The sequence below is a fragment of the Chinchilla lanigera genome, unplaced genomic scaffold, assembly GCF_000276665.1.
Source record: "Chinchilla lanigera isolate Chin_1 unplaced genomic scaffold, ChiLan1.0 scaffold00017, whole genome shotgun sequence".
NCBI classification, from domain to species: domain Eukaryota; kingdom Metazoa; phylum Chordata; class Mammalia; order Rodentia; family Chinchillidae; genus Chinchilla; species Chinchilla lanigera.
In genome coordinates, this window is record NW_004955418.1 from 27,379,477 (window position 1) to 27,391,480 (window position 12,004).

General features: G+C 38.0%; 1 protein-coding gene across 2 annotated transcripts in view; it reads right to left on the reverse strand.

Annotated features, from left to right (window-relative positions):
- The window catches only part of Xrcc4 (X-ray repair complementing defective repair in Chinese hamster cells 4), a 251,736-nt gene that overhangs the window by 204,967 nt on the left and 34,765 nt on the right, over positions 1 to 12,004 (reverse strand). For both annotated transcript variants that reach the window (XM_005382306.2, XM_005382305.2), the window contains exon 3: positions 6,342 to 6,517. In XM_005382306.2, the coding sequence (XP_005382363.1) occupies positions 6,342 to 6,517 (176 nt within the window). The remainder of the gene's footprint in view (positions 1 to 6,341; positions 6,518 to 12,004) is intronic.

The window sequence follows — 12,004 nt, forward strand, 5'->3', positions numbered from 1 at the left end:
GAAGAAATACTAATGGCGAATAAATACATGAAAAATGTCCAACATCAGTAGTCATTCAAGAAATGCATATTAAAACAACACTGAGATTCCATCGCAGCCCAGAAAGAATGGCTATCATCAAGAATCAACAAAGAACAAATGCTGGTGGGACTGTGGGGAAAAAGGCACCCTTCTTCACTGGTGGTGGGCGTGTAGACTGGTGAACTCACTGGTGAAATCAGTGTAGAGATTCCTCAAAAAACTCGGATTAGAAGTCCCACTTAACCCAGCTATTCCCCTTCTGGGTATTTTCCCAGAAGAATTAGAAACATCATACCACAGTAACATACGTGCACCCATGTTTATGACAGCATAATTTGTAATACCTAAATCTCAGAAACAACCCAAATGCCCATCAACTGAGGAATGGATAAAAAAAAAGGGGGAATTTTTATACAATGGAGTATTACTCAGCTATAAAAAAAGATGAGCTCTAGGCTTTTCTAGGTAAATGGATGCAACTAGAGACCATACTTATAAGTGAAATAAATCAGATCCACATGTGTAAACATCATAACATCCCTAGTGTAAGAACCTGAAAGAGTAAATAAAACTCAAAACATACAATAGATAATATAAAAGGGAAAGAAATTGCTCAAAGGAAGGAACAACTGGGATGAGGGAAAGAAGAAAAAGAAAGAAAGAAGGAAGGCAAAACATATATAACTGTACTGCCAATGTCTGGTGGTTGATTAAAAGAACAGTTAATGCTTATAATTTTTTATATTTTGACAAATTTTGCATGCTTATATCTGGTAATCTGAGCAACTGATTTGAAGACAACAATATGCAATAGAACAAGAATTGGTGAATTCCTACCATGTTGTCTACTGAAACTCTGTATCATCTCTAAAGTTTTTTTTAATAATTATATTTTTATTCTCTTCAGTGGTCTAAACAGTCTTCCATTCTTACATCTGGTAATCTGATCAACTTCATTGATGATAACAATATGTAATATAACTGTTAATGCCTATCATTTTGTGTTGAAACCTTGTACCATTTTTAATGTTTTTGCTTTGTTTTGTTTATGTCTGTGATGTTGGTTTTTTGCTATTGTTCTTTTTTTTTTAACTACTCTCTTTTAAACAAAAAATTTTTATAAAACCAGAAACAAGTCAAATGACCATCCACAGGCAAATGCATAAACAAACCTAGGTATATTCAAAAACTGGAGTAGTACTAAGCACTAAAAGAGGAATAAATTACTTAATCATAAACACCTCAGAAGAACCTCAGAATAGTTACTTTGGATGAGAAAGTGCACATTAAAGGGTGGGGAGGACATGCTGTGTGGTTACATTTTAAATTCTAGAAAAAAAAAATGTAAACCACTTGATAGTGATAGAAAGCTCACCGATGGCTGTCCAGAAACCGAGTGGGAGCAGAAGGAAAGGGAAAGAGGAGTTACAGCAGGACACAGAAACTGAGGCAGGCTGAAGGTCTGTTATCTTCACTGCGGTGATAGTTTCATGGCTATGTGCACATTCTAACATTTATCTAATTGTACATTTTTACATGCACGTTTTATTGTACACTAATTCTGTACTAGTGAAGCTGTTTTCCATTTGTTTAAATCCATGAAAACAGACATATGCAACTGCTTTATTCACACTAGCCCACAAGTGAAAATCACCTACAGGTCTGAGAAAAGGTAAATGTGGTGTATCCATACAAGGGAACACTCTCAGCAACTCAAACAAATGAACTGCTGCTGAACAATATATGATGATAAATCTCAAAAATGTTATATTGTACAGATAAAGCTACAAGCAGGTTACTTATGCTGTAGTTCCATTTATATGAAATGCCAAGACAAGCACAGATAACTAATCTAAAGTCATACAAAGCGGTCCACTGGCAACCAGGGACCTAGGGAGAGGGCAGGGGGAACTGGGGACCGAGTAGGAAGAGGCATGAAGGAACTGTCTTGTGCGGTGAACTTTATTGTGTGTAAGTTATAGCTAAAAATAATCGTTTAATAAAATCGATTTTATATTCATATAACAAAAACCCTGGGTTCTGCTCTAACTACAGTCTCACGTTTCCTCAGCCACTGCCTTGTCTTTCAGTATCTATTTCTCACAGTAACAATGCCAAGTTTACTGCTGAAATAAGGAAATAGATGTGAAAGGAGATAAGCTGAAAAGTAATCCGAAAATATTAACATCAGCCACACTCAGAAGTCATGCAGCAGCAGGGTTTTTACATGCAACTTTCTCTTTCTTGTGGTAACTTTGAGGTATTTCTTAGCAGCAGACACTTTAGAATGGAGCAGGGCAATGAGAGAAAGATAGGGAGCTCACAAGCACAAAGTAGTATAACTAATAGAATTAATTTTTTAAGGAGTACTTCTAAAATCTCTTCTATGGCTTAACTGGAACAGAATTTCTGTGCCACAGACATTACTACGCTAGCTCCCGCATTCCAAAAGGGTAAGGAAATTGTAAAGTGTTTAGTACAAAAATGTCATACGTACACAAATACTTTTATCACAAAAATAAAGAATATTATGACTTCTTTTTCAGGCATCCATTGTTAGACACTTTTGCAACCAAACTCCCACAAACCTGAAAGTCATTACTATTTTTGACAGAGCTTTTGGCAGAACACCACAAGAAATGCTCCAATTCTGATATTTCATCTGGAAATGGCCCTTTGAATTCAGAGTCCCTCAAACCACAGGGACACATGGCAATAATATAGGATTTTGGACTGCTGTTTTTAAAAACAACTTTGTTTCTTTTGGCTAACTTATCTTACTTCATGTTCATATATTAGAGAAATGTATTTTAAATGTATGGCACTTGTTTGAATTCAGAGTGCATTTTTCCATTAAAATATAAATAAATAAAAGTTACGGTATATAATAAGATGCACAATAGCCTTTACTGCTCTGTATGTAGTAACATTTTTAAAATAAAATAGGACCAAACACATATTTGTAATGAAAATACTGGAGAAATATTCCTGCAACAATAAAAGCAAACCTTTCAGAATGATAAATGTCTTGCCCTTTCCTGAATGCAAATGTGTATGGATTGTTAGTTGTTCCTCAATACCCATCATCCCCTTTTACAGAGGAGAGTAAATCCCTGATGTAGAATGAGCTCCATTCCAGGACAACATTCATAAGTCAGATCCATTCATAAATTAAACAAAGGGAGTCTTGTACACCTTTGACACAAAAACACAATATAAAGCATAAAAAAAAGAACACACATACACAAATACAGTAAGTCTCACGCTGTAGTAGCCTACACTATGCTATCGCACAGTAAGCACACAGCAGCACAACTGTGACAATGTCCAGCAGACCCAGGAGCTATTTCCACCACGTGTTCCTACCTAAGAATGTTCCTAATGCAAGGTCTCTTGGATAGTCAAACTGTTCCCATTGTGCAGGGATCACACATATGTAAAACTTCTTTATGGATGGCAACAAACACCTAAGAACCCTGATTCTCCAAGGTGTCAGCCTGATAGCAGCTATGCTCTGTCTACTCTTGTTCTAAGTTTAGGAGGTCATTTTTGGCCATAACCAGATGTGTGTCATCAAGAAAAGCATTACAAACTCCGTTTCAAGATGTAGGACATCCAAGCACAATTAGCCTTAAAAAGTTCTCCAACTACCAGCAGATATTCTGTCACCATGTGAATTTACAAGATATTGGCCCTAATGAAATCAGTTTACAGAAGCACATCCTGAACACCGGAGGATACCCCGGGCAGTCGACCAAGCAAACTTGTTATACTTCTATTGGATCTATAAGGCTAAATGCAAGACGGAAAAGTTTTATACCTCATTTGACTATCTAAAAATATCTCTCAACCAAGCCAAACCATGAATAAAATTTTCCTTTGTTAAACTATTCTGAGAGTAGCTTTTTTCTCATAAATAAATAAATAAATAAATAAATAACCAAAGATATGTGCATCTACTGCTTCAAGATCTTTTCTTTCAAAACCCAACACACTTCAGCATTGCTGAGACTCTTCTGCCATTTCCATTTTTTGAAAAAAACCTGTTTGAAAGGTAGTAGTCCAAGGCCATGGTCCTCAAAAAAACTGATTAGTTTCAGGGTGGTAGGTGAGAAATCTCTCAAGATTTTGTCATCTTTCATGTAGATATGTGTCAAGCCAATTTTAAAAGGCATCAGTGGTTAAGCCTTGAAGTTCCTTCTTCACATAAGCTGAAAACCCAGACGTCTTGCTAGGGAGAGCAATTCCTCCAGCTGCCATCACTGCTCCAAGCCCCACCGCAATGTTACCCTGTCCAAGACACCAAACCTTTCAGCTCTGCAACAAGCACACCCCTAACTTGGACTACGTATTGGTGTATACAAAACAGATGAAAACCAGAAACTGCACGAAATGATGACAGTCGTCATACACTAATGGTTGGTGAATTGGAAATGGCATCAGTCCCAACTTCACAATGATCCCTTTCAAAATATTAGAAGAAATGGCAGTTTTACAGTATTTAATAGAAGCTTTTTGGGTTTGGACCGTACGAAAGAACATATGTGATAAATAACAAAATGTTGGCAGTGAGTTCAAAACTTCTTACTCCACTTGTTACGGTTTAGATCTAAATGTCCCCCAAGGGCCTCATGTGTGCAGAGGTGGGGCTTTGGAGAGTGACTGAATCATGGGGTTGCTATACATGACTTGTGCTAGGACGCAGGAGCTGGTTGGGAGGTGGGTGTTAGGATCAATATCTAAATGTCCCCCTAAAGCCTCAGGCCATCAAAGCAGGACCTCTGCAAGGTGACCACATTAGAGGGGCTGAGAGCTGACTTGCTGTGAGGAGGTGGAGCCTGGCTGGAAGAGGTGGATCACTGTGGGTGTGACCCGGACGTGTTTGTCTCCCTCCTCAGCTCCTCCCTGGAGCTCTCTGTGCTTCTTGGATATCATGTCCTGAGCCAGCCAACTATGGACTGAAACCTCTACAAACTGTGAGCCAAAATAAACCTCCACTCCTTTAATTTGCAGTTGGTGGGTGTTGTGTCTCAGCGACAAGAAAATCCCTAAGAGAGCAGGTCACTGAGGGAATGACCTGGAAAGGTACACCTTCTTTCCCAGCTTTTCTCTTCTGTCTCTGCTACCTGACCACCATGATGTGAGCAGCTTTCCTCCTCCCAGCCCTTGCACCATATCAATTCTATGCTCAGCTGCCAACCATACACTGACCACCGTGAGCCAAAACAAACCCTTCTCCTTTAAGTTGTGAGTGTCAGGTATTCTGTACCAGCAATGAGAAAGACATGAATCTTTTTTAAAAAGACAAAAGCTCTTTAAATTATCACTTTAAGGATCTCAGGATACTGAAACTTACATAAGGTGACAGTTGATTAGAAAAGGTATACAACTTCTAAACAGAAATTATTAAAGTCAGTCTAAATTGCCTTCTATATGTTAATACAATACATATATGAAAATGATGGCTTGTGTTTTTTCACATATTTCTCTATTTGATGAAAACTCTTTAATCATTTTAGGTTAAAAAGGTGGTTTAAAATTGTTACAGTAAATTTAGTTCTAAAACAATAACTATAAATTTAATATAATAAAGATTTCCTTTCTTACACTGTACATCTCATAACTGATAAGCCAAGGGAAAAAAAGCAAATTCAACCTCCATTTAGGTAAGTACAAAGATGGTAATTACAGCACCTTTAATAAACCATCACCTTGATCTGAATCAGTACAAGAAATGCCCAAGATGAATAGCAGATATTCTTGTCTACAAAGTGTGCAAGCTTTGGGAAGGTTGGGATGAAAGTTATTTTCTTCCATTTTGGTGTTTCTAAGTATAATGAAATGAATAATATACACTTAATCCTGAATTATATGTCTTACTACACTTAATCATGGCATTTTATAATTTCAAGAATATTTGATAAAAAAAAAAGAATATTTGAATAAAATGGAAAATAAGCTATAAGTATTAAATATTGTATGTTCTCTTTCTTAAAATCACTCTTTCCCCAAGGTTACTTTAATAAAACCTTCTCACAATTGCCTACAACTTTTGATCCCTCTTTTTCAAAATTACTCATCAAATAATTATAATACTCAAAACTTTTAAAACATTTTTAAAAATACATTTTCCAATAATTACTCTTCATACTTCATTAGTATGAAGCTCTTAATGACTTTACCCATGAAACCAAGTAGCTCCCAAGCTTTGATTTCTGAGGCATTTTGTGTATCACATAATAAGTTCTTAAATATTAACACAGTTTCTGTCAGAGAGAGGACATTGTACCATTTATAAAGTTACAGAAAGTTGTACTTACTGAAACATCCTTCAGGATTTTTTCACAGGAGAGACAACAATCCCCTTCAGAAAACTCAAACTTGTATGTGTCCCCAGGTCCAGCTCCCGACACCAGGGCTTTCCTCAGCTCCTCCACATACTTTTCTTTCTCCATTGCCATGTCATCTGCTTCTTGGGCAACCTCAGACTCAGAAACTACAGAAAGCATCAATAAAAGTTTTGAAATGAAAAACTGCTAAACATGAAAAATGTTTACCTCTCATTACTGATTTATTGTATGTAATATAACTTATACAGAAAGTAATATCAATCTCTACGCTACACATTTTTAAGTTGAATTATACCTTTTAATGGAATTAGCAATTTTTGAGAAACACATTAGTCTCAAATCACATATTAAAATTAAAAATGGAATGGTTTCTCAGTCCTCAGAATGTACCTCAAAAACTACCACTTTAAGTATCTTGTCGTAGGTCATAGCCAGGGAATCATTTCGTATAATGACGAGGAAGCTCAGTACTTTACAGAACCTTTCTTTGTTGCCTGACATACCCAGTGGTCATCTATTTCTCTCACATGGTCAGTGTCACATAAGCGAAAGTGAAGTTCGTGTGCATCTTGTGTGCAACAAGAGAGATGATGGGTGAAGGGAGGTGGTAAGGAAGAGAAGTGAAACTTACTGATGTATATTCTACACACAGACTATACTATAGAAGTAGTTTCAGTTCTCCAAGTATCTTTGAAGATGATGTTTTGCCCTTCCATTGAGCTTTTTATTTCAACAACTGAATTTCCAATTCTAAATGTTCTCTCTGTTCTTCTTTCATAATATCCTGTTTTTGCTCTACCTTCTGCTCTGGTTTGGAGTGGTTTGTCCCATAAGGACTCATGTGCTGCGAGCTTGGTCCTCAGTGTGGCCATGTGAGAGCCAGTGGAACCCTTCATAGGAGGTACTTAGGTCATCTGGGGTGCTGCCCCCAGCAGGAGCTACAGCATTTCTCATGGGAACCAGGATTAGCTCTTGCAAGTGTGAACTGTTACAAGCCTGACACCCAAATTGTTCTCTGGCTCCCATTTTCAAAACGAGTTGTCTTCTTCCTACACACACTATCACAGTGGTGACATCATCTGAGATCAGACCCTAACCAGAGACCAAACCAACAGGGTCCCCCATTACTTGACTTCTATCCTTCAAAACTGTGAGCTACTCCATTCTGTCTGTGGGATGGAGGGTTTGGAACCTGCAAGCACTGTTAGTCTGTGCCTCCTCCATTCTGTCTGTGGGATGACAGAGACCTGCGAGCAGAGTGAGTCAGTGCCTCCTCCATTCTGTCTGTGTGATAGCAGGGGCTTGTGAGTAGAGTGACTCCATGACCTGTAATCTCTCCATTCCCTTTGTAGGACTGCAGGGCCGGCAAGCAGAGTGAGTCCATCCACCATATTTCTTCCATTCTCTCCATGGGAAAGTGGGGGCCTCCAAGCAGAGGGCTGCAGGGTCTTTGAGAGGAGTGTAAGGACACAAGCATTTGTGGATTAGACTGACAGGAACCCCAGGACCTAAGACCCAGGACAACAGCCAGATCCCAAGTGAACAAGTACACACACAACCTTGAGTGGCAGAGTGAGAGGTGAGACCAGCAGCGTGGAAGAATCTCATGCAGCAGCACAGAGCCAGCAGTTGAATTCCAGAGAACTCCACCAGCAGAAGTCCAGTCCCAGACCCCACATTAAGAGGCCAAGATCAGCTCCATACCCAACACATTTCTGGGATTAAATATGGACACTATCACAGAACTGTAAGCACCAGAGGCATTTTACTACTTCCATTCTCCCTTGTTTGTCTGATTGGATATCCCTCTCCTGTCTGATTGGATGTCATCTTGTTTTCTTCTGTATTTTCTATTTACTTTTTTATTTGGGGTTTTTATATTTTCTTCTTCTACTTTTTTCTTCCTCTCTCTCATCTTTTTCTTTCTATTTTTCCTTTGATTCGTTTTCATTCTCTTTCTCTTTCTCCCTTCTTTTTTCAATGTTTAGGTTCTTACCTTCATTTTGTTCCACTCTCTTCTATAGACTCACTGTCTTTCCTTAACTACTTCTTGAAGATAAACTTTCAAAGGAGTAAACATTGTCTCTGCCATTTCTGACTACTCCTTTCCATTCTATTTTATTCCTTTACTCCTGTGTCCTCCAGTTTTGCAATTTTGGGTGATCATCCTTTAATGTCCAGCCCTGGACTTTACTATATTTGATCTCACTCATCACATCAGCCAATCCTCTAAACATCTTACAAACCCTGCTCCCATCAGAAGGGTAAAATCACCTCACTAAGGGGAAAATCACTGCATACAAGTGCACAGTATATGTTTGATTTTGTTACATAATCATGGTCAGAGGTTACCATAGTTTATCAGTAGTTAAGCTGCACTTGAAACTATTCTTATTACCAACCTGAATACTTTAGCCAGGATGTCATGCATGCTATAAATGGTTTTTCTCCTCTGTTTGATGAGAGTATGACTCTATGAGGTCATAATCACCACCAGGCCCGGTATGAAAGCATTACGAACTGAACCAAATAGTAACCTTGCATCCCTTTCCAAATAGTAACTGGGAAAGTAGGGCTTTGGAACAGATATAAGAAACCACCTACATCAAGAAGATATCCCTGAAGAACAAATATCTTCTAGAGAAATGTAAATATGAGCAATAAAGCTATACATCATAAAAAAAAAAAAACTGGCTACATAAGAATGAACATAGAAAATGAAATATAAAAGAGAAAATAGAAAATGACAAGGCCCAGAAGCAAAATGCAATCCCAGACACTCAGCTTACCCAGGAGAAGCCCAGCACTTATGGACATAAATAAAATTAGAAATCAAACACCAGAACTTTCTGAAATGATACTACGAGAAGTGAAAAAGCAAGTAGAAAAGCTATGGAGAAAATAATCTCTCAGGTACAGAAGGAAATGATGTTTAAAATCGAAGATATTAGAGAAGACACAGATAAAAGAGGAGCTTAGAAAAATGATGGAAACAAATAATGCCCAGCATAGGAAAGAAGTGAAATCCATGAAACAGATCCAAATATAAATACAAGAGATTAAAACTTCCATTGAGAGTATATGCAATAGGTTGAACAAAGGAGCAGATAGGATTTCAGATCTTCAAGACAGAATTATAGACAGTGACGATGAAAAGAAAGGTATCTTAAAATTAATGAGAGACCAAGAAAAATCAATCTGACACCTACAAGATGAAGCAAATAAAATAGCATAAGATTGATGTGGGTCAATGACAAAGCTGGAGACAGCACAAGCAACATAAAAAAAAAAAAAAACTCTTCACAGAAATAATGATAAAAAACTTCCCAAGTGTGGATAAAGTATTTGACATACAAATAAATGAAGCATTTAGAATTCCTAACATTCCTGACCAAAATAAAACTACACCAAGATATATAATAATCAAGATTCAGAAACTCAGCACAAAAACAAAACACTGAAAGCTGTTAGAGAAAAGAAACAGATCACCTATAAAGGAAAACCCATCAGAATCATGGCACACTTCTCAATACACATCCTTCAGTCAAGAAGAGCTTAGAGTAAAGTATTTCAAATTCAGAAAGAAAACAACTTCCAGCCCAGATTGATATACCCTGCTGTTGTGATTTGGGGGATATGTACAAGAGGAACAATATAATACAAGACACATTTTTTATTAAGATTATTTGTAACAGTCACCTGAAGATTCATATACAAGAGAGTGCAGGACATCTGTACACACACTATACACCAAGAATCCAGGCAAGGGCCTGGATGCCATAGAAATATCCTGCATGAGTCTAGCTGAGGACCAAGAGCTCATAACAATGCCTCCCACAAATGCAACTGGAGGCCCAGAGCCCATGACAATGTCTAATGCAGGCTTGTTTCAAAGACCTGCAATGGAAGGCCCCAAAGGTCAGTGGTGGAATCCACAAAGTCTGTGCAAGCAGGACGAAGGGTCTGTGCTAGCAGGCTGAGAGATCTACACTGGAGCTGTGAAGCAATGCTCAAAGTAAGAACAAGAGCTCTCCTGAAAGGTACCATAGCCATCTCAGCAACAACAAGGTCTTGAGCTCCTCCAATGATCAGGACAACTGAGTTCCCAACAGGAAAGCCAATGCAGCAAGCTTCTCCAGGAGACTAGCAGTGCACCATCTTCCCTCCACATCCAGGAAGTGATGCTCAAAGTGAGGACCAGAGTTCACCCAAAGTGAACTAAAGCTATTCTCAGTGCCAACAAGGTCCCAAGCTCCTTGGAGGATGAAAACAGCCAAGTTCATCAGGAAAGACAGCATGACAAGTTCCTCCAACAGAATCAACAGCTCCTTACAGCTCCTACCAGCTCCAACCAGCCTTTCGTAGTTCCCAACAACCTCACTTCTTCTCCAGTTCTACCTCTTGTGCTGCTGGCAACAATCCTCACGTCCCACACCCAGCACCATGCTTACTTAGTTCACCTGAGTGTTATACGTGGACCACCAGTTGTCAGTCCACCACACCTGCAAAACCATCTTTCAAAATTAATGCAGAAATAAGATACTTCCATGACAAAGAACAACTGAAGAGATTTATGAACACCAAACCAATGCTACAAAGAGTACTAAAAGATATATTAGACAGAGATAAAAATGACCACAATTCCAAGAACAACAACAGAAAGAAACCACCAGGTAGGGCAAGCAATTAAATAGAGGGGAAAAGCAGGGAACCAACAGCAGGAAAATACAATGACCAAGATAAGCCAATACCTATTAGTTGTAACCATCAATATAAATGGCGTCAAGTCACCATCAAAAGGAACACACTGGCAGAGTGGATCAAGAAACAAAATCCACAACATGCTGTATAAAAGAAACACATTTAACTCAAAAGGAAATTCATAGATTGAAAATCAAAAGATGGAAAACAATACGCCATGTGACAGGAACCCAGAAAAACATTGGTGTAACTATTCTGTTTACAGACAATGTGAACTTCAAACCAAAAACAATCAAAACAGATAAAGAAAGTCACTATATAGTTGTGAGGGGAAAACTTCAAGAGGAAGAGATAACAATCATAAACATCTATGAACCAAATAAAGGAGCACCCAACTATATAAGACTAATTTTAATACACATGAAAAATGAAACAGACAGCAACACAATCATAACGGGACTTTAACACCCCATCATCACAAAGAGACAGATCAACTAGACAAAAAATCCACAAAGAAATAAAAGAACTACACCAAACTTGTGAACAAATGCACTTAGTAGACCTTTAAAGAGTGTTCCACCCAACAGCATCAGAATACACATTCTTCTGAGCTGCACATGGGACATTCTCTAAAGAGACCACATGCTAGAACATAGAACATGCAAAGGAATTGAAATTATCCCATGCATACTATAAGACCATACTGTAATGAAATTGGAAATTAATGACAAAAGAAATCACAAAAACTACATAAACACATGGAAATTAAATAATAACCTTCTGAACAACCAATGGGTCACAGATGTAATCAAACTAGAAATTAAACAATATCTAAAAACAAATGAAAATGTAAATACAAGTGACAGGAATCTGTAGGATGCACTGAAAGCAGTCCTCAGAGGGAAGTTTATAGCAGTAAACTCACACATAAG